The sequence below is a fragment of the Cygnus atratus genome, chromosome Z (genome assembly GCF_013377495.2).
Source record: "Cygnus atratus isolate AKBS03 ecotype Queensland, Australia chromosome Z, CAtr_DNAZoo_HiC_assembly, whole genome shotgun sequence".
In the NCBI taxonomy this organism is placed as follows: domain Eukaryota; kingdom Metazoa; phylum Chordata; class Aves; order Anseriformes; family Anatidae; genus Cygnus; species Cygnus atratus.
In genome coordinates this window covers 73,855,215-73,878,972 of record NC_066396.1, presented here as the reverse complement: position 1 = coordinate 73,878,972, position 23,758 = coordinate 73,855,215, and the positions used below count along the sequence as shown (strand labels likewise).

Sequence of the window (23,758 nt, the reverse complement as noted above, 5' to 3'; positions counted from 1 at the left end):
AATGACTGACCAGAGATGGCACGAACAAATCAAAGACATACTGCGTCAATACATTTTTCTTATTTTAGTGGTTGACAGTCCCTTTTTTTTTAATTAACTCATTTGCAAATGTTTCCAAAGTACAAAATAGAAGCAGAAACCTCACCCCAACACCAGTGTACTCAAGTCTGAACACACGGTCCCAGTCCCTCCTTGTATCAACAGAGATAATATAAAAGCTACACACCTTGTCTGGCCTACAGGGCTGTCAGTGCTCTCTCTGCAAGTGTCTTAAGGGACCTTTAAGACTTTCCAATAAAGAAAGCAATTATGAAAACCTTCCAAAGAAAACATTAGAGTAATTTCTATACTCAACACAATATTAAAGGCTTCAGAAAAGTAATCCCCCCACTCCCTCAGCAGATGGGAACCAGAAAAACTATCTTGGTAAATTTCATCTGTCTTCTGTACAGAAAAAGCCACAAAAATATACACACAACACTTTGGTCACAGACCCTCAAAAAAAAATTCCTTCCTTCACTGCTACATGATCTACGTAAAACAATCTGCCTGGAAATGCTGTTGTGAAACATGTGCATTTCACCTCCCCTTTAAAAATGTTTGAAAGGGGACATGGAGCGTCTTAATTTTGAAACACCCCACTAGTATTTCAAAAGGTTGGTGGGTACAGCCCTCGCCACAGCATCTCAGCCACTGGCTGTACCACCCTGTTCTGTGGAGTCAGGCAAGCGAGAAGCCAGCAAAAGACTCCTGCAGCCTGAAAATCCTGTCTGCTTCCTCCACTCCCCCAGCCCAACACATGTGTCTGCGAGGATGAACACAGGAAGAAGAATTTCTCACTTCACCATGTGTGCTCTCATGAAGGAGACAAGTCTGAAAGCTTTCTGCTTTACCTCTGAGTCTTACTCCAGCAAAGTCTGCAAGAAAAACACGTTTAGGATTAAAAAAATTATTTTGGCAGAAAGCACTTAAGACACCTCCTCAAAAATAGCTCTGCATATTGACTAAAATCTAATTCTCAGCATCTTGATTTTGCTTCAAGCAAGGTATGCATACGGCCAGACAAATATTTCTTCAAAATGAAGGGTAGCATGCTGTCATTATTGAACCATAGCAACAATCATCTGAGAATTCATTATTATACAGACAGAATGAAACAACACCCCAGAACAAGCACTTAAAAATAGGATACTTGCAAACGTGAAAATTGGTGTTTCTTTACCTAAACAGGTTCCTTCTCCACGGACTATGCTGCTGACATAGAGCTGAGAAGCCTTACCAAGGGGTTAAAAAAAAAAACAAACTAACAAAACGAACAGACTTTGGTTTTCAAAGAGGTATTTCTGAAGAGGGGAACAATTAATGGTCTGAAATAGACCAAACCAACTATCAGCATCAACTGGCAGCAGAGATGTGTTGTTAGTTATCCGTCTGTTTTAATTAATATAAAAAAAATAGGTTATTCCATTCCATCACTGTGAAGTCAAACTGCTTCAAGAAATACAGTTTGAAAGCAATAAAGTTACAAGCAGCACTGCCAAGACAGTCTAAGCCTTTTTCTGAGTACTATACTTCACTGCGGCTTTCTGCATTTGTCTACGCTTGTAAACATGTTTTACCTTACTTGCCCAGAAGACAACATAAGACTTGTTTTATGCATGCTACAACCTCAGTAATTTGACTCAAGGTATGAATTAGCTCAAGCCAAGAATGAGAAGGTATAATCTAGCCTCGATCTTTATCAACTATAAGTAACGTATTTAAGAAAATGCAAACTATTCACCTTGCAATAACAAAAAATTAAAGGCTTTTTTGATCTATTGCAAAATATTTAAAGTACATTAATTATTTTTCTAAACCATAGTCTTCGCTAAAATGCAAGACCAATGTTAGGTGTATCAAAATCACAGAACTTCTTTCAGTTATGAGAAAAAAAATTACAATCCCAGTGAATTTGACTACTTTTAACATGACTGTTTTTGACTTCAGGAGTGCTCTAGCAAACCAGAAATACTAGTTACATACTTTGCATGCCACACAGGAGTTCTGACAAATTCCACAAATTCACTCTTAAAGTCACTTGTCATTGCCATCTACCAACTTCTACCTACACAACTCTACACACCCAGCTTAATCAAGTTACATCTTTATAGCAACCTTTGGTTTACATACAGCCTCAGCTTCTTTCCACTTTTTTGAAATCTTGATAACCTTATGGTAGCCAGCACGCATAATATATTCTTCCTCATCCCACTGCTCAACTTCTTCCTCTGCAGCTGGCACGCAAGGCTAGATGCTTCTTTGCGTCAAAGACCTCCACTTACACCGATAACACAATCCATTTCACTTCCTTTAACCTAGTTTTATGCCTTACACACTCCAAATCTTGCAGCCTTCCATCTTTCCTTTCCACACTAACCATTCACCAAGCAGACGTGGTTGGCTCTAACAGCGCACTTGTCACGTTTATTGCACCACCACCACTCCTCTTTCTCAACACATTGAGGATATCATCCACAGGTTTGCCACAACTGCGGTCCTTAAAGCCTACCCTAGACAGTCTTTAATTTTAGCTTTGGATTCTACCAAACCATTCACGTTAAGAGCCTCCAATATTACACTGCCCCCTCAAATTTTATTACCTGTACCTTATCCTCCTGACTCAAAACATTAAAAAAAAAGAAAAAGGAAAGAAAACAGTTTTCTAACTGCCTACAACATCATGGCTTTTCTCCTACATTGTTACCACTCTCAGATTTCTGGTTCTGCGCTGTTTTGCTTTCCTTTCTTTTAGTCTAGAACCGCTCACTCAACCACAACTTTATTATACATAACTCAAAAATTAACTCCTGCCTTCTCCAAGTCTGTCTTTCCCTACAGATTACCTAAAATTAAGCCTGGTGACCACGCAGTGTCTGGTAAATTTAAAGCTGTTTAAAATTGGCAACATGTACAACTTCCATCCTCCACGCTACCTCCATCCCAGTCAGTCCGTAGGTAATAGGAACCAGTAACACAGCCCAGAAAGCTGTTGGCTTTTTGTGCTGCCACAGGTAACGCTGCTGCCTCAAGGGCCATGTGTTGTCCACCAGCACCCCCAGGTCCTTCTCTGCAGAGCTGCCTCCCGGACAGCTGGCCCCCAGCCAGTGCTGATGCACGGAGCTATTCCTTGCCATGTGCCTCGATGGAGCTTCTTGAGGTTCCTCTCGGTCCATTTCTCCAGCCTGCCCAGGTCCCTCTGAATGGCGGCACGACCCCCTGCTGTTTGCTGATACCTCCCATCGTCCATGTCCTTAAACATTGGTTTTCCTGTTCCTCATGAGCAGTTCTGCTTTACGTCACATCTTGGCATTGCAGTCCCTCAGATTCCCCTCTCCTGCAATGCTGTCATTCCCTCACCAGGTAAAAGCCACCCAACAAGCTGTAAGGACGCAGCACTTGCAGCAAGTACCTTAAGGTTGCTGCAGAAAGCAGGGTCCAACCTCCATGCACAGATTAGGTGGGAGGGTTGTGCGGAGACAGTAGGAAGATAGAAGTGTCACCCAAGATCAAACAGAAGTTTCAGGTAACTGTTCAACTTCTCCGAGTTCTCTAGTGTCCCTCTTTGTGGTCAAACATGCAAGTTCTGTTTTTGCTTGCTTTCAACCCTTCGCATTTTTGCAGAAAGATTACTAATGGAGATCATGAGCTTGCTCCATTCTCTGTTCCACACACACGAGACCACAGATGACAATCTACTATTAAAGTTACCAACGTTTTAGATCAGGTTTGTTTGTCATCAGCTACGTAACTGGAAAAACTATTCACCTGCATGGAAAATTTCAGCCTAAATGGTTCAAGTTCAATAAAGACTCATCTGAGTAGCGAAGAAAAACAAACCCAAGAACAGACAGAGCATTCTGCATGTGCTAGAAATCTTCCAGACATTTCCTGGAGGAGCTCCAGCACACGTCTCAGTTTTCTGTTTGATTACCAACAAGAGGGAAGGGTACCTCTCATCTCAGAAACAGGTATTATCTCTAGAAAAGTTTATCCAAATGTTGGCTCGCTTATGCCTGGCAGTACTTGATAGCACGCTTCCTCCCCTCGATGCTTCTGTCTGAGGACTGCCTCTGAAGCAGTGCCACAAACCAAAAAAACCCCGCAGCCCTGTCACGGCGAAGGGAATTACTACTGCTCATCCATCTCCTTTGGTCAATCCGTTGCCAGACACTGACGGTGGAAAAACCAAGACAGCCCAAAGGAAGGAGCCCCGTGCCAACAAGCAAAAAGGTCAGAAGGACAAGAGCAAGGATGTCAGCGTAGAGCAGGGTAGGACTGGACACAAATCATCGACTGAGCAGCAAGGGAGGGACAAACAGAAATTCAGGGGGACAAGACAATAAGATATGGACAACAGAATTGTTGTTTTAAGAAGGAAAGGTCACAGATGCTCTACAGTAACATATTATTAACCCAAAGATCAACATGACTTCATAAAAAGCAGAAATCAAACACCAGCTCTGCTGGGGGAGAAGGGAGCTGGTGTTTGTTTAGAAGAAAACTTGATTTTTCTGTATCTTTGTAAACTGAACTTCATCCTTAGATGCATACGATTCACACTAGGGGTATTAGATATGTTTTTAGTTAGCTTTAGGAGTTTTACTACATTTATGTTTCTGGAAGTCTTGGGTTTCACTCAGACAAGGCATAGTGTGCCTAATTATACCTAAATACTGCACGAATGCAGAATTTGTTTTTTTTTTTTTTATCATTGAATACTGTTTAACATATAGACATTTTAATTATAATTAACAGCTAAAAACAGCAATGTAGTTACCAATTAAATGATATGGCAGTATCCTTCCTACTCATACCTGGAGAACCAGCACAATGAACAACTTGTGTGCGAACTGACTATGGATCCCTTGTTAAAAAAAAAAACTAATTTAAATGAGGTGCTGTAATTAGAATTGCTGCTGACAGCAGGTACAAAAACAATGGAGACTCGGGGCTGGAAATCGACTCCATCAGTCCAATTTTGTGGACCAGGAAAACAAAGCAGGAAGTTGCAAGCAGGTTAAGAGATTTTGTGAACTCGCACTGGCAGAGTTCAATGCAGTTCACCAGGGACAAAACATCTTAGAAGATGTCCTATCCTCTCTTTGGTCCCCAAAATACATTCGCAACACACCTCTGTGTGGCATACAGGTTGAAACAATCAAGTCAAGTTATTCAGGGAACTATAGAACATAGGCTTTCTTTCGTTTCTAGACTAAAGCCGGAAGACATAGTAGGGAAACAGATCGGGTTATGCATAAGTAAGGCTTTTTCTTGCTTCTGCAGACTTTGTTTGCCAGTCCTATTTTAGAAGCGACACAAAGTTCAGAAAACTATCATTATTAAGCTAGAACCATCTATTTTGAAATACTGTCAAAGCAGCAAGCCCGCTGCCACAGAATTTGCCAGTCAGTTATTCAGAAATACAAGATGTGTTAGAGTGTCATAAACCCTGAGAAAGCAGCTTTAGTTGTTTTTATTTTTTCCCCATGATTTAAGACAATTTCTGTTCCACTGTTTGAACATCTTCAGAATCGTAGTGAGGCATCATTAACTTAACATTGATATTTTAACAGCCTTGAAATAAATTAAGATTTACTCCTCGGTCTCCTGAATGACACTTCAGGCAGTATTGTAAGATCCTTTTTCCTTATTGCACATCACATGCACTCCTTCCATTTCAGACATAGCTATAGGTTTGATTTTAGTTCTGAAAGTCTGTTTTAGCTGTCCACACAGCTTCAGAAGGTTTCAGAGTTGGTATACCCAGTAACCTCCGGCACTGAACTCCTGCTGGATCAGTCGGTGTCTCAAGCCCGATCCAAGCAGCTATACACACGCAAGGGTCTTGCCCAAGGACCCAAGCTGTGCATGAAGGATAGAATCTCAAACAGGTCAGTCACCACTGCCTTATTACACAGAGCAAATACATGCAAACTGCCCTTTACCTAATTACTAGCAATAAAAAACTGCCATTTGGCCTGTGTTCATTTCATTTACTCCACTGAGTCAGTGCTACACAGAGAGCACCCAGCGTATACTGGTTTCATAATCACATACTTGAAACAATTTACCAATATCACCTTTTGACTTAATAGTGGGGCTGTCTGAATTTCACTGCTCCAGCCCACCTGCTTATTTCGAAGGAACACGAAATCCACCAAACCTACTGCACTTTTTCTAAATCAAACCCGTTCACAACGGGGAAAGGTGGTAGGGGAAAAAGCTGTCAAGAACCAAACTGACAGTCGTACATGATTCGTACCCCATGCGGCAAGTGCTTTCATGGGAGAACAGACAGTGGACATTCTTCCTACAACCGAAATCTTGTATGTCACCCTAGATATCCAAAACCTACATCTTTTTAAAGCAACTGCAATGCAAACCAGCACCACTGAAATGCTGTTATGACCTTAACCTTGGCAACTGCTGAAAGCAATTAAAAACAAGAAAAGATTACTTTCTAAGCAGATGTATAATCCCATTTATCTAATTAATTCACACATCTTCTTAGTATATTTCCTTTTAAGTCAAGCATCTAAAATGCTGAAGGGGAACCACAGCATGAGGATTGCCTTGGCCACAAAACCTCTGCTGAGTAGTTTTAACGTTATCATTCCAGTAGCACAGATCAGCCCTTCCAACCCACCAGCCAAGCACCGCTGGATGCAGTACAGGCTGAGAACAAGCAGTCCCTACCCCTATCACTTTAACAAGTGTTAAACCAACAATATCATCCACGCAAAGAGAAAATGGGAAGAGTAATCACTTTTATCTTCCTTCCTCACTTTCTGTAGTGGGTACAGTTTAATTAGTTTTCCGTGGTAAACATGAGATAATTCTGCTCCGATGCTACACCCTCTTCCTGGGATCGAGAGGAGTTTCCACGTGTAAGCAAAGACCCTTCACACCTTAGAGATCTAGGGAAGGGTGCAGCGTGCTGTACCCACTCTCCAGGACAAAACAGCCTCCACATGATGAGAGGCATTAGTAATGGTATGTGGCCACCAGAGCTTTCAGGCCACAGCACTAATGGCATACACCTTTTTGGGGTCCCTTCCTTGTACGAGTACAGCAGCGGCTGTATCCATGCCCACTGCTCCAGCTTCCCAGCACCGCTAAAAGGACATCTCCCTGCAGCAGCTGCTGCAGGCACCCAGCATTTCTTTACTTTCACCTCCAGTGAAGGGCAGCTGAGTGGTCACACTGGGTGCAGCGGTCCCGTTTCCATACAGCTGGGGTCCTCCACCACAGCTTGCCATCTGGTCACTTCAGCTACCAGCTGCTCAGCTCTGGGCAAGGGAGACCCTCCTGCATTAAAGAGCCCTGCTGGTGGCCTTTCTCCAGCAGAGACGGCCAAATCTGCGGGGCCAGTCCCTGCGGAGCCCTGCTGGAAGCACGCCTTTCTCCAGGGGTGTCACAGCCCGGGGCAATCACCCACCCAGCTGGCGAGTTCCCAACCTGTTATCGCCTTGTGTACCAAGCAGGGGTGGCACGCGCAGGCAACAGGAACACCACAAATTCCCAGTAACAAAACCCAGAGCTCTGTCCAAGTTTCACAGCCATGGCACCTAGTCTAGCCACTGCCCGTGTTCTCCACCAGCTACTGGAAGAGGCAAAGCAGCCTCAGCTTGGGGAATTCTACTCACTTTGAGTTATTGCCAGTTAACGGAAAATTAATTGTTGTTTTGGGTGTTGAGGAAACAAAGCAGACCATCAAACTTCCAGAGAAGCGCCTTTTTTTATCCCCTTACCCAAAGTCAGCTTTAGGCAAAGACCTTTCCTCCCCACCTGGGCTCCTTGTGCTTCCCAGCACCTTACGCTCAGTCCCTCCTGACCCACTCAGCCAGGCGATACAGGAGGCCATGGTCAGTGCATAGTCACCTTCTGCCATGCCTCGCTTCTTGTTCATTTTCCTCCTTAACTGTTCCCTGCTCCGGCAGGTGCACCTGCTCTGCCGTGACTCACCCACAGGTTGCACTCCCTCTGGCAGCATCCCTGCCCCACCGTGGGTTTTGCAGGGGCTGCAGTCCCTCGGGTGTCCCCTGCCCACCCTGCTCTGGCGTCACCCTCCCATGCCTACCACTGCCCACCCTGGCCATCCCTTTGCGCCTGGGTCCTGTGGCGAGGGCTGCCACTAACATCCCCCTTCTGTACAGTCCCCTGGCTCCCCTCTCGCCACAAACCTCCTGTTTATCTTCTCGCATGTCTTCCCCCACGTCTCTGTGTGGGTCTCCTGCTCCTCGCAGCTGCCACTCTTCCTTAATTATTTATGGGCAGCGGCAGCACCGCCACACGCTCTCACACGAGAGGCTGAAGTTTTGGCACGCAAGGGGCTGTTTTGATCTGGCCCAGAGCTGTCCAGAATCAGCTTTTCTATGGCAGCTCAGTTCGCTGCCTGTTCCCACACAGGGCACCCCTGCAGCTCACCAGTACCAAAATACTGTCATTTCTACCCAAAACAAACCAGACAACTAGCCTTCGAGAAAGGAGATAATTCATCTGCATAAGACCTAAATGCAGCTGAACTACAATACGGAAAAATTAGTAGAGATTTTAAGCGATTTTGCATGGAAAAAGGAGCACGGCAACCATGACCAAGGACAGCAGAAACAAACCTCCAGCATCCATGAGCGCAAGAGGAGCTTTGTCTTCAGCGAAGGCAGGGGTTCATCAGGGATACCTACCACACGCGGGGAGCAGCGAGAAAGGAAGCCAGCCGAGCACAAACAGAACAAATTTAGATATTCTCTAATGCCTGCAGTGATGCAACAGCGGCCTTTCATTTCAGGGAGAGGCAGAAGCGAGGTCTTTCAGGGGGAGAGGCGCCTTCCCAGCCCCTTCCCATATGGAGGATCGCTCTGCCAAGCTGACAGGGCTGAATAAATCTGCTTTGTTTGCCAGCCCCCGGGCACCCCGCGACTCAACGGCCGGGGGACCTGCGCATACCCACACACCGCCATCATTCATCAAACCACCACTTTAACAAAATAAATAAATAAATTTTAAAACGGGAGGAGGGGGCCTCCCCACGCCGTACCCCCCCCCCCCCCCCCCCCCCGCACGCCCTGAGAGCCAGCGGCGGCGCAAGGTCGCCGGGCCTCAACACCGACGATTTATTTTTTTTTTAATATTATTATTTTTATAATTTTTCCAGCCCGAAGAGGGGTTTTGGGAGCTGCGGGCTGAGCTCCGGGCCCGTCCTCCCCCCCCCCGCCCCCCGCGCCCCTCGCTTACGTGTAGATGATGGACATGAAGTGCATAAGCCAGAGCACGACGAACAGGACGAGCCCGAAGATGGCGAGTCCCTCCAGGGCCAGAGCCAGCACCGCCATCCCCGTCAGCCGCGGCTGCGCCTCTGCTGTGCCGGCTGCTCCCCGTCCCCCCGCCGGCCCGACGGCCTCCGCTCCGCGCACCGAGGAGGAGCCGCTGCCGGCCCGCCCCGTCCCCGTCCTCCCTCCTCCTGCCACCGCCTTTCTGTCAGGCGCAGGCCCGGCCCGCCGGGGAGGGGCGGGCGGTTATGGCAGGTACCGCCCCGCCGAGGGGCCCTGGGGCCACCGGGACATGGCGACGGGGCTGACGGGGGTGTCGGACCCGCGATGTGGGGCGGGACGTGGCGGGACCCAGCTTGCGTGTGTGTGTTCGTTCCGCTCCCCGTTGGGGTTGCGGGTGGAGGAGTGCTCGTAAATTCTCCTTAAGAACTCAGTCGCTGCTGTCTGGTCACCAAAATGCAACTCGAAACTGCACAAAAATCAGGCTTCGGAGTAACTCTACTTAGTATCAAGGACTCAGGGTGTAGGGATGGAAAGCCATGGCCTCAAGTTGTGCCAGGTTGGAAATTTGGAGAAATTTCTCCTCAGAAAGAGCAGTCAGGCATTGGGATGGGTTACCCAGGGAGGTGGAGTCCCCATCCTTGAGGGTTCAAGGAAAGGCTGGATGTGGTGCTTAGGGACATGGTTTAGTGGGTGACATTGGTGGTAGGGGGATGGTTGGACCAGGTGATCTTGGAGGTCTTCTCCAGCCTTAATGATTCTGTGATACTATCCACAAAGCTTACATGCTGCAGCAGAAAATGACTGACTGAATTTAAACTGAAAGCACAGCTTAAAACTGAAATGGGAGTCTGACAAATCTCTGGTAGGAACAGGTGAGGAACTGGTGTGCTGCAGAGCCAACGCTACACGGGTAGTCTGTTAGCTCCTGCTCAACAGCACTTATCATGTTAATTGTAAATCGTGGTGGCCAGCAACATACCTTTATGCTGTCCGGCTTCAGTCTTTTTCTCAGCAAAACTTGTGTTTAATGAACTTTTCACAAAAAACACATGGCCTCAGTTTTCAAATTCATTAATCACAGATTGTACCTGATTTGTAACTGTGGGTGGTAATCAATCGGTTTTTCATTTTTCTTTGTTAGAATCTAAGAATCGCGTTTATATGGGCTTAGGATCCCATCATTCTTAATGAGCTTTATGTACATTTTTAAGCTGTGAATTGAATAGTAGTGCTCAGTTTTGATAGTGCCACAAGGCCAGCCAGAGAATTCTGAGTCAGTACATCTGAATCATGAAATGTATGAGCTGATATATGCAATAAACCCTTACTTGGCTTGACTTAATCTCTCTTCTGAGGCAGAAACAACCTATGCAAAATAGTATCTTGCATTAAAATATTACGGTACAGTGAATTAGGAAGATTGAGGGCCAGTCTTCAATAGTAAGTTGAGCAAATAATCACAGTTTATTAAACTTTTTCTGGCTCTGAAATATTGAGCTGAAACACTAAAGCTTAATCTTTGTCCCAGAAGGTGTTTGCATGGGAGATTATGTTGACCAGCTGCTTATTTTGCAATAGCTGTTAGGGTCAGTGGCTCCATACAAACATTCTGAGGCTTCTGTAAACTGTAGCATGTGTTTAAGAATTGTTAGAGTATAAATAAAATGAATAAAGGTTATTTACCCTACTACTGACTCCAACCTTCAGCAAAGCATACTAATGATGAATGAGCAACCGTCACACAGTGTCATGCGGGAAAATGCCAAGCTGGCACAAGTCACCTCGGTTTAGCAGAGGACCTGTCTTTCTGCCATCCCCTCGGGGTCAGCAATTGGTCCTGCTTGCTCTGTTGTATCAAAAGGAAGAAATTCATCCTTATGAGAGGTCTAAGGTAAAAAGACCTCAAAGGTAAAAAGGTAAAGAGGTAAAAAGACCTCGCCTTTGGGAGACTGCAGCATCCAACACTGAAGTTGATGTCTACTTTAATACACAAGGCCCCAGTACACTTTCAGGAGGTTCACTGGGAGCATGGTGGAGAGATGTGAGGTAGGGTAAGGCCTTTGGTCTGAATAACTTCTCTAGCAAACCTGCAATGTGGCTTCTTTCAGCAGGTATATTCAGCTTAGTGGGGGACAAAGAGTAAAGGATATGGGTTCCTGGAACAAGGGGCCATCTGGAGCTGTGGCAATTTGAAGTGATGGATGACGTGCGCCTGGTCTCCCCTTTTAGCACAGACTGTGTCGATTCACAAAGAGCAGCGTTCTTCAGCTAGTGTGAATCTGCCTCCTCCTCAAAGATGGCTCATCATGCCTCAGAGGCATGATACACCCTGGAGTTCTAATCAAATGCCTTGGACTTATGCTAATGTGTACTGTGTTTAAAAAAAAAAAAAAAAAAAAAAAGGCAAGCTTTCCGTGTGTTGTAGAGTTACTGCTCTTGGTTCATTCATCGTTTTATTGCCAAAATATCGATGAATTTATTTACCAGGGTTTGAGGAAAGCTTTGCTGCATACTGAGAAAAACATAGAATCATAGAAAAATTAAGGTTGGAAAAGACCTTCAAGATCATCTGGTCCAACCATCACCCTACTACCAATGTCACCCACTAAACCATGTCCCTACACACCAGGTCCAACTTTTCCTTGAACAACCCCAGGGATGGTGACTTGACCACTTCACTGGGCAGCCTGCTCCAATGCCTGACCACTCTTTCTGAGAAGAAATGTCTCCTAATTGTTTTAATTGTTGAAGAGTATGGGCATGTCGTTTCCATTTTTCCACTCCCCAGGGACATCGCCTGAATGCCAGCACTTTTCAACTATGATGGAGAGAGGTTTGGCAACTACATCAGCCAGTTCCCTCAGGACCCTGGGATGCATGTCTCAGGCCCCATACACTTGTACCTCTTTAGATTCATCAGGTGGTGTCGAACCTGCTCTTCACTTACAGTGGGTGTGACTTTGCTCCCCCAGCCTCCATCTACGGGTTCAGGGAAATGACGACTTCGGAAGCCTGTCTACCAGTGCAGATAGACGCAAAGAAGTTGCTGAGTACCTCAGCCTTCTCCACGTTTGTCGTTACCAATTACTCAGATATAGAAACTCACTCCTAATATAACAAATTAGCCACCCATAATCACTTACACACTACTATTTTCACCCCTCAGTCTATTTGCACAAATGTTAGAGGTGCATGGTGGCCCACGGGGAGTCCTCCTGTCACCCCAGCACAGCAGCCCAAAGGAAGCTGGGTCCTCTCTTGTGCTCTTCCTCGAGGCTCTGTGCAGAAGGGATGCCACCTTTTGCACAAGGGCTGGGAGATGGGAAAGAAGCACTCACACAACTCCTGAGAATTGGCAACAGAGTTGTTTATTGCTGGGATACCTCGCAGGTGAGCCTGCGGGATGTCCGTGGTGTTTGGGGGCTCCAAGCTAATGCTTGGGATGGAGCCTGCGCGACGACAAGTAGGGAGCTCGCTGGGCACTGCTATGACGCTGCTGGTGCACTCGGATGGCAGGTAACAAAGACATGCCGGGGTAGTCGCAGGTCTGTTCTGGCCGAGGTGGATCCACTTCCATTGGTTCCTCCACCTCTTCTGGTGGAACCAGCTCCATGGACTCCACAATGTTGGGCAGAAGGCTAAGCCAGTCCTTGCCTGGGACTGCCCAGACAGGATGCGTTCCGTCCGGAATGTTCTCAGGCCAGGGTGCCAAACCAGGGGGTCGCCCAGTCCCATGCCGAGGTCCCATGCCACTCTCAGATTGATCTTCATGCATGGGTTTGACACTGATGTCCATTGTATGGCCATGGCTGGGTCCCACACTGTGCTCTGGATGATAGGCACACCTCTGCTCCCCACGGCTGTCTGCCTGGTGCTCATGCCTTCGGTCCACGCCACCACTGCACCAACTGGAAGGCCCAGGCCCCCTATCTCTGTATGGCTGAGGGGGCAGCCTGTTTCCCGCATCGTTGCGGTGCCAGTGGCACCGCCTATATGTGTCTGTGGGCTGCGCGCCAGAGGTCTCCTGAGCACTGGTGTCAGTTGTGCTGCCAGCGCTATCCCTCTGCCCACGACACATCTCCTTCTTGTTAGGTGCACTCCTCGGTGCTTCCTTGGACTGCATTGCTGTCCTCACACCGAGGAGGCCTGCCGCTCACCTTACTTCCTCTGCTCTTCCTCCTGCCACACGAGTTGGCTATCAGAGGGCCTCGAAGCTCAGCGAATGGTGGGCCAGCTGCGGGGGTCCTCTTTTATAGGGCCTGGAGCAAAGGGGGGGCAGTGGTGGCCACTGTGACCTCAGCAAGCCTCTGTGATGGAGTGGCCCATGCGTGGCCAAAGGCAGCTGTGTTGGGAGCAGCCTGGAAGATGCCCTCACATGGAATAAGGAGGAGGGTTGGGGGGGCTGAGGGCCCCTTTTCTGGGGCTGGCTCCTCTGGGCCATTTGGCTTGCCAGAGAGATAGGCTGCCCCTTGGCCAGAGGGACTGCCCTCCACCTCCCATCCTGTGCCCTGGGTTTATTTTTAACACTGGTTTTTATGTAATTTCATTCTATTATTTACGGAAAAGAACAGAAGCAAGGTGCATCTTCAGCCCTAATTCCGATGTGCACTTTATGCTCTGAGTGACGAATTTCTTCCTCACATCACATCTAATCTATATCTCCCCTCCATTTGTTCAAAGCCATTATTCCTAGTTCCATTGCTACACTCCCGGTAGAGTCCCTCTCCAGCTTTCTTTAGGCCACTGTTATGGGTTAGGTTAGGTGGCAAAACTGCAGGACCTTGCAAATTGCAGCCCTATCTACCTTGTTCCACATTACATTTTCCAGCTCAGGCTAGAGCCTCTCATCAGTGTAACATAGAATCATGGAAACATTAAGGTTGGAAAAGACCTCCAAGATCATCTGGTCCAACCATCACCCTACCACCAATGTCACCTGCTAAACCATGTCCCTGAGCACCACATCTAGCCTTTCCTTGAACACCCCCAGGGACAGTAACTCCACCACAGAATCAAGGGACCTCAAGAGATAATCAGCCTGCCAAAGCAGGTTCCCTAGAGCAGGTTGCCCAGGTAGGCGTCCAGACAGGCCTTGAATATCTCCAGAGAAGGAGACTCCACAACCTCCCTGGGCAGCCTGATCCAGTGCTCCGTCACCCTCACCATGAAGAAGTTCTTTCGCATGTTGGTGCGGAACTCCCTGTGATCCATTTTGTGGCCATTACCACTTGTTCTGTCCCCACAAACCACTGAAAAGAGGCTGGCCAAATCCCTCTGTCTCCCACACTTAAGGTTGCCCACCTCTCTGGGCAACCCATTCCAATGCCTGACTGCTCTTTCTGAGAAGAAATGTCTCCTCATTTCCAATCTAAACCTCCCCTGGCACAACTCGAGGCCATTCCCTCTAGTCCAAACACCTCACAACGGCACCCTTTCCTCTCCTGGGACATTTATTCCTGTCAAGAGGCGTAGGTCGCACATCCCGGGGCCCAACTGCAGCCCGATGTTTCTTCCTGAGGATCCTATATGGCTGTGGAGTATGTAGATATGAGACCTGTTGCTCCAACAAAAAAGATGAAGTATAAACACTCATATGTAATTTTGTACTGATAAAAAGTATATATATATTTAGATCATTAGCAAAAGGTCATTAGTTGATAAACTGTAGTGATGCTGGTATTAGTTCTGAGAGGACTGTGGAAACATAAAAAAACACAAAAGTTTATACAGGCTTTTCAGGTTTCTCCAAAATCATCAGAGTTTCTATTGAAAAACATCATTTATATAAGTTTTGGAGAGACAAAACTTGTAATCTAGTTCTCCAGCTGCAGGTGGCAAAACAGTTTTTCACCTGAACCCCAGCTAAAACTGTATGTAAAATCTGCTGAAATGCTATTTCACAGCCTGTGTGTGCCTTTGTTAGTATTTCCAGCTGTACGTTTTGCCCGTCACTGTCCTGTTACTGTTTCTCCTCACAAGGATATTGCTGAGGTTCTGGGCAAATAAAAGGCAAGAACAAATTATTCATGAAAATATGGATATGAGCGGAGGGTGGAAGTATGCCCTGCGCATAATAACTTCATCCACTTGTGCATCTGCACTCTGAAACTGCTTTGTAAAAAACCTTATTATAAAGGTAATATGCTTTGGTAGGAATTGTGTGTATTTGAAGTCAAGTTTTAAATTTTAATAACTTAAACACTGAAAACTCTGCCTCCAAGGCTAAGCAGAATGTAGGATACGTCTAACTAACCCTTTATTAAAATTCTTTCTTCCTTTCTTTTGAATAAAAACAAAGAAATAGGTATGTTACTGCTAAGCATGTTTGTTATTATCAAAATGTTCTCTCTTGTGTCTTTCTCTTGAGTCTTCATTTGCATTGAGAAAAAAAGTATGCAGTATTTAGCAGAATTCAATACAGAAATTTACTCAATTGCTCTCTGTCAGTCATTTCCCTTGCCTGAATGAGTTAGAGATTTTACTCAAGTCTTTGAGCACTTGTAAAATTTGAGGAAAATTCTGCCTAATAGAGGAGAACTAGAGAGGCCCAACTTATCAGAGAAGTCTGCCAGTACCCTCATAATTGGCAGTAGTAACAAGCTTTCTAATCAGCATATGTGAAGTGGCCACTGAGGTTTAACAAGTGTAGTTCCAGGCTAGCCATAGCACAGGCTGTCTCCTGTCTGGTAGAGTGTCTCAACAAATTAAACACCAGAAGGATTAGACACCCAAGCTCTTAAAATGTCCAATAGTGGGAAAAATTTAAAAAAAAAATCAACTTAAAGCTTGCAGTGAAATCTCAATGTACGAATCTGTCAGGAATGAGGCTTTGATACTTTTGACCTTCAGGAATGTTATTGTAAGAGAAGATGAAAACAACTTAAAAATAAATTTAAAAATAATAATTAAAAACCTCCTCAATATTGTGAGATGTATGCAAATGTTTTAGTTCCATAGTATTTTTGGGGGGGAAGTGATCCCGGTCTACACTAACCTATAAGCCTTCCCCCCAGTATTGCTGTTGAAAGCAGTTATGCAATCAGCATTAAATTAAGAAAAACGGAGAAGGCATGCTCAGAGTTTAGCCTTAAATTTAGAAAGCCCAAGTAAACAATTTCAGAGAATCACACAAGAGCTGAAGAGACCAACCTCCTGCTCAAGCAGGGTCAACTAGAACACTTTGCCCAGGATCACGTTCCAGCAGGTTTGAACGTTTCCAAAGATGGAGACTCTACAAACTCTGTGGGAAACCTGCACCAGCATTTGTACATCTTCACAGTAAACAAGGTTTTTCATATGATTAAATAGGTGTTTTTTGTTTTTGTTTGTTTGTTTGTTTGTGGATGTGGTCTACCTTGACTTCAGTAAGGCTTTTGACACCGTTTCCAACAGCATTCTCCTCAAGAAACTGGGCGCTCGTGGCTTGGACTGGCATACGCTTTGTTGGGTTAAAAACTGGCTGGATGGCCGGGCCCAAAGAGTTGTGGTGAATGGAGCCAAATCCAGTTGGAGGCCAGTCACTAGTGGAGGCCCCCAGGGCTCAGTGCTGGGGCCGGTCCTCTTTAATATCTTTATCAATGATCTGAATAAGGGGATTGAGTGCACCCTCAGTAAGTTCGCAGACGACACCAAGGTAGGTGCGTGTGTCGATCTGCTCGAGGGCAGGAAGGCTCTGCAGGAGGATCTGGATAGGCTGGACCGATGGGCTGAGGTCAACTGTATGAAGTTCAACAAGGCCAAGTGCCGGGTCCTGCACCTGGGGCACAACAACCCCAAGCAGCGCTACAGGCTGGGAGGTGAGTGGTTGGAAAGCTGCCTGGCAGAGAAGGACCTGGGAGTACTGGTTGATAGTCAGCTGGATATGAGCCAGCAGTGTGCTCAGGTGGCCAAGAAGGCCAACAGCATCCTGGCTTGTATAAGAAGCAGTGTGGCCAGCAGGGCTAGGGAGGTGATTGTCCCCCTGTACTCGGCTCTGGTGAGGCCGCACCTTGAGTACTGTGTTCAGTTTTGGGCCCCTTGCTACAAGAAGGACATGGAGGTGCTCGAGAGTGTCCAGAGAAGGGCGACAAGGCTGGTGTGGGGTCTGGAGAACAAGTCTTACGAGGAGCGGCTGAGGGAGCTGGGGTTGTTCAGCCTGGAAAAGAGGAGGCTCAGGGGAGACCTTATCTCCTCTATAGGTACCTTAAAGGAGGCTGTAGAGAGGTGGGGGTTGGTCTGTTCTCCCACGTGCCTGCTGACAGGACACGGGGGAATGGGCGAAAGTTGCGCCAGGGGAGGTTTAGGTTGGATATTAGGAAGAACTTCTTTACTGAAAGGGTTGTTAGGCATTGGAATGGGCTGCCCAGGGAAGTGGTTGAGTCACCATCCTCGGAGGTCTTTAAGAGACATTTAGATGTTGAACTTAGTGATATGGGTTAGTGGAGGACTTGTTAGTGTTAGGTCAGAGGTTGGAGTAGGTGATCTTGGAGGTCTCTTCCAACCTAGACGATTCTGTGATTCTGTGATTCTGTGATTCTGTTTGTTGCCTTTCATTTTGTGCTCATTGTCTCCTTTCACCATTGAGACAGAGTCACACCATTGAGAAGAGTCTGCTTCCATCTTCTTTACTCCCCTGGATCCTGGTAAGGTTTCACATGGACAAGACTACCCTTGAGCCTTCTCTTCTCCAGGCTGAACAATTCCAGCTCTTTCAGCCTCTCCTTGTAGAGTCCCACCATCATATTTGTGGCCCTACGGTGGACTCACCCCACTGTGCCCATGTCTCTTGCAGTGGTAACACACTTACTAACGCAAACCAGAATGCTGCTGGCCGCCCTTGCTGCTTATGGTCAGCCTGGTGTCCACCAGCACCCCCAGGTCCTTCTCTGCAAAACTGCAGGTACTGGTACCTGGAGTTGTTCCTGCCCAGGTGCAGGATTCTGCATCTTCCATTATTGACCTTCACGTGGTTCCTGTCAGCCCATCTCATATATACAGCCCATCTCATATATACAGCCTGTCAACACCTGTACGTTTTGTGTCATCTAGAAACCTGCTGAGCAAACACCCCGTCATTAATGAAGATGTCAAACACTGTTGCCCCCGTGTCAGCCCTTGGTGCATTGAACTGGTAACTGACCTCTGGCTGGCCTCCTGCCACTGATCACAAGGCTTGGGGACTGGACATTCAGCCAGCTTTCTGTCTAACTCACCATACCCTTATCTAGTCCAGTCTGTGCCAGTTTTATCTACGAGGATATTATGGGAGACAGCATTGAAAGCCTTGCTCCGGTTCAGACTCACACCATTCATATCTCACCCCCTGTTTACCAAGCCAGTCAGCTGGTCAAAGAAGGCTGTCAGGTTGGCTGAGCATGGTTCCCCCTGCATAAACCCACACTGAATATGAAGGAGGAATGTGGGCCTGTCAAAGAGCAAAGTCAGGACCCCGAACTTTCAAAGAGTGAACTTCCAGCTGTTTAAAGACCTAGCTGAGATCCCCTGGGACACTGTCCTTAGGTATAGAGAAACTGATCAGAGATGGCAACTCTTTAAGGACACTTTTCTTGGAGTGCAAGAGCTCACCATCACCATATGTAAGAAATCAAGCAAGGAAGGAAGGAAATTGGCATGGTCACTCCTATTTTTAACAAGGGTAGAAAGGAGGAAACGGGGAGCTACAGGCCAGTGAGCTTCACCTCCATGCCTGGGAAAATCATGGAACAGATCCTCTTGGAAGCAATGTCAAGGCACATGCTGGACAAAGAGGTGATCTGAGACATGCAGCATGGCTTCCCCAAGGGCAAATCATGCCTGACCAATCTGGTGGCCTTCTGTGGTGGAGTGACTGCGTCAGTTGGCAAGGGAAGACCGACCAATGTCACCAAGCTGGACTTAACGTAAGGCATTTGACACAGTCCCACATGACATTCTGATCTCAGAATTGGAGGGATATGGATTTGAAGGATGGACAATTCAGTGGATAATGAATTGGCTTGAATGTGGCACCCAGAGAGTGGTCGATGGCTCTATGTCCAAGTGGAGGCCAGTGACAAGTGGTGTCCCTCAGGGATCTGTCTAGGGACCAGTGCTGTTTAATATCTTTACCAATGACATAGACAGTGGGATCAAGCACTCCCTCAGCAAGTTTGCAGATGACACCAAGCTGAGTGGTGCAGTCACACAACAGAAGGAAGGGATGCCATCAAGAGGGACCTGGACAAGCTTGAGGAGTGGGCCTACATGAAGAGAAGGAGGTTACAAGTCCCAGTGCAAGGTGCTACACTTGGGCCAGGGCAATCCCAGAGAGGAGCACAGACTGGGAGAAGAACTCCTTGAGAGCAGCCCTGCAGAGAAGGACTTGGGGGTTCTGGTGGACAAAAAGCTCGACATGAGCCAGCAGTGGGTGCCTGCAGCCCAGAAGGCCAACTGCGTCCTGGGCTGCATCAACAGAGGGGTGGCCAGCAGGGCAAGGGAGGTGATTGTGCCCCTCTGCTCTGCCCTTGTGAGGCCCCACCTGGAGTGCTGCGTCCAGGGCTGGGGCCTCCAGAACAAGAGGGATGTGGGGCTGTTAGAGCGGGTCCAGATGAGAACCATGAAAGATTGATCAGAGGGCTGGAGCACCTCTTCTACAAAGACAGGCTGAGAGATTTGGGGCAGTTCATCCTGGAGAAGTCTCTGGGGTGACCTCATTGCAGCATTTCATTACTTAATGGGAGCTTATAAAAAAGATGGAGAGAAACGTTTTACCTGGGCAGATTGTGATAGGATAAGGGGGAATGGTTTTAAACTATAAGAGGGGAGATTTAGATTAGATGTGAGGAAGAAGTTCTTCATTCAGAGGGTGGTGAGGCCCTGGAGCAGGTTGCCCAGAGAAGCTGTGGATGCCCCATCCCTGGAGGTGTTCAAGGCCAGGCTGGATGGGGCTTTGGGCAACCTGGTCTGGTGGTAGGTGTCCCTGCCCATGGCAGGGGGTTGGAACTGGGTGGTCTTTAAGGTCCCTTCCAACCCAAACCATTCTGCGCTTCTATGATTCTATGAATGTGTACCTTTTCTTTACTGCCCTTCCCAATTCTTCCTTTGAAGTTCTTAGTCTTCACTCTAGAGGCCCAGTAGAACTCTAAGTTTCTTGCACTTTAATGTCTCTTTCTGGTGCCTCGCCAACTCTTTTTGACCTCATTTCCTAAATCTCTTGATTCCAATTTACGCCATCCCTGCTTGCTCCCTCTACTATGTTCTGACATATTTCACAGGCATTCATTCTCCAAGGCCTGTCCCCAAACATGTTTGCTCCATCTTGTCCTTTGTAGGTATTTCAGAATTTCTCCTTTCAATTTCCAATCATCAGTGAGCAAGCAAAGTGTGAAGGATTTGTTATAAGTAACTGGAAACAACTATTTTTTTTTTCAGTTTCCATCTGCCCTTTTCTTTTTCATTTTCCTTCTCTTGTCTCCATTCATTTTATATTATGAGATTTTCAGGACAAGGATAATCTCTGTAAGGTGAAAAGTCACTTTTCCAATATACAAACTGACAGAAAATTGTAGTATCTACACTGCTGTGAATTGTTTTGCTTTAAAAAAAATGTAACATCCCTATAAACAAATTACATCCCCTTTCTGAGAAATATTACGCTATCCTTCCCTCCTGGAAAACAGAACAATCTGGCCGCAGTATTTCAATTATTTCTGAGCTGCAAGCTAAGAAAGATGACCAAGACTATTCCTGTGTGCTGATCCAAGAAAAAGAGATGACGGTCAGGGGTGAGAGCATCTGGTAGCAAGAACTCAGTATCTGTGGTATTTCTCACATCTAAAATTTTTCCCAGGGAATTTGTGTGAATGCTTCAAGAACAATAAGATAGATAATCAGCAAGTGGGGCACAAGTGTGTTGGGGAGCAAGCTCTCTGGGCTGATTACCAGGGCTTTAAACTAGGTTTGATGGGGGAAGGAAGGGGAGCTAAAAGTGACAGAGAAGGGCTGGGGGAAGTTGTCACTGCTGTCATGGTTGAAGATAGTAGGGAAAAACCTCTGAGTTGTCCCACAGGATTGTCTGAGGGCTCCTCAGAGAAGGTAATGATCCCGATACCCCGTCCGGAATCTTCCTCTTGCATCCCTCCAGGGGAAACTGTGCCTGCTGCTTCCCTAAAGTGCCTGTATACCAATGCGTGGAGCATGGGAAATAAACAGAATGAGCTCGAGATCCGTGTTCGGTTGCAGGGCCACGATCTCGTTGCAATCACAGAGACGTGGTGGGACAGCTTGCATGACTGGAATGCTGTCATGGAGGGCTATGTCCTATTTAGGAAAGACAGGCTGGGGAAGTGAGGAGGTGGGTTTGCCCTTTATGTGAGGGAGCAATTAGAGTGTACCCAGCTCCACCTGGGGGAGGGTGAAGTACAAGTGGAGAGCTTGTGCGTGAGAATTAAGGGGTGGGCTGGTATGGGAGACACTGTTGTGGGGGTGTACTACAGGTCACCAGATCAGGAGAAGGAGGTCAATGAGGCCTTCTACAAGCAGCTGGTAGTAGCCTCACAATCATGGGTGCTGGTTCTCATGGGGGACTTCAATTATCCAGACATCTGTTGGGTAAGCAACTCGGCCAGGCACGTGCAGTCCAAACAGTTCCTACAATGCGTTGAAGACAATTTTCTGGTGCAGGTTGTGGAGGAGCCGACGAGGCAGGGGGTGCTTCTGGACCTTGTCCTTACCAACAGGGATGGGCTTGTTAGGGTTGTGAAGGTTGGGGGCAGCTTGGGATGCAGCGACCATGAGATGGTGGAGTTCAAGATGGAACTTGGTGGAAGAAGTAAGGCTAGTAGCAGGATTGCTGCCCTGGAGTTTCGAAGAGCCAACTTTGACCTCTTCCGGGACCTGCTTGGGGGTATCTCCTGGGCTAGGTTGCTAGAAGGCAAGAGTGCTTGTGAGAGCTGGGCTACATTTAAACAGCACTTCTTCCAAGCTCAGGATCGGTGCATCCCTAAGAGTAGGAAATCGGGGAAGGGGGTCAGGAAACCTGCGTGGATGAGCAAGGAGCTCATCGACAAGATCAAAAGGAAGAGGAAGGTCTATGAAATGTGGAAAAAGGGCCTGTCCTCTTGGGAGGAGTATAGAAGTGTTGTCAGGGCCTGCAGGGACGCGATGAGGAAGGCTAAAGCCCACCTAGAGATGAGGCTTGCAGAAGAGATAAAAGATAATAAGAAGGGTTTTTTTAAGTATGTAAACAGTAAAAGGAAGACTAGGGATAATGTGGGTCCCTTACTGAACGAGGGGGGTGTCCTGGTAATGGGAGACACCGAGAAGGCGGAGATACTGAATGCTTTCTTTGCTTCAGTCTTTGCTTCAAGGACTCTCCCCTGGGACTCCTCGACCCTGGTGGGAGGAGAAAGGGTTTGGGAAATGGAGGGCTTCCCCCTGGTTGACGAGAGAGTGGTTCGGGAGCGTCTGAGTGGGCTCAACGCACACAAATCCATGGGTCTCGATAGGATGCACCCACGTGTGCTAAGGGAGTTGGCAGAGGTGATGGCAGAACCACTCTCTATCACCTTTGAAAGGTCCTGGAGAATGGGAGAGGTGCCTGAAGATTGGAGGATAGCCAATGTCACTCCGGTCTTCAAGAAGGGCAAGAAGGAGGATCCGGGAAACTACAGGCCAGTCGGTCTCACCTCTGTCCCTGGAAAGGTGTTGGAACAGCTCGTTCTGGATGTCATCTCCAAGCAATTGGAAGAGAAGAATGTTATGAGGAGTAGTCAGCATGGATTCACCAAGGGGAAGTCGTGCTCGACCAACCTCGTCACCTTCTATGATGGCATCACCAGCTGGGCAGATGGTGGGAGAACAGTGGATGTCATCTACCTTGTCTTTAGCAAGGCTTTCGATACTGTCTCCCATGACATCCTGCTAGCAAAGCTGAGAAAGTGTGGGATAGAGGAGTGGGCAGTAAGGTGGGTTGAGAACTGGCTGACTGACCGAGCTCGGAGGGTGGTGATCGGTGGCGCAGAGTCCGGCTGGAGACCTGTGACTAGCGGCGTTCCCCAGGGGTCAGTGCTGGGCCCGGTCTTGTTCAACATCTTCATCGACGACCTTGATGAGGGAATAGTGTCTGCCCTCGGCAAGTACGCCAGTGACACAAAGCTGGGAGGAGTGGCTGACACGCCAGAAGGCTGTGCTGCCATTCAGCGAGACCTGGACCGGCTGGAGAGATGGGCAGGAATAAACCAAATGAGGTTTAGTAAGAGCAAGTGTAGAGTCCTGCACCTGGGAAGGAACAACCGGACGTATCAGTACAGGCTGGGGGACGACCTGCTGGAGAGGAGCTCTGAGGAGAAGGACCTGGGGTCCTGGTGGACGACAGGTTGGCCATGAGCCAGCAGTGTGCCCTGGTGGCCAAGAGGGCCAATGGGATCCTGGCATGCATTAAAAGGAGCGTGGCCAGCACATCAAGGGAGGTGATCCTCCCCCTCTAC

General features: G+C 47.4%; 1 protein-coding gene across 1 annotated transcript in view; it reads right to left on the bottom strand.

Moving 5' to 3' along the window:
- UGCG (UDP-glucose ceramide glucosyltransferase) overlaps positions 1-9,493 on the bottom strand; it is a 28,736-nt gene extending 19,243 nt beyond the window's left edge. Inside the window, exon 1 of the mRNA XM_035564568.1 lies at positions 9,277-9,493. Within this exon, the coding sequence (XP_035420461.1) occupies positions 9,277-9,374 (98 nt within the window). The 5' untranslated portion in view covers positions 9,375-9,493. The remainder of the gene's footprint in view (positions 1-9,276) is intronic.
- Between the last annotated feature and the right edge of the window lie 14,265 nt (positions 9,494-23,758).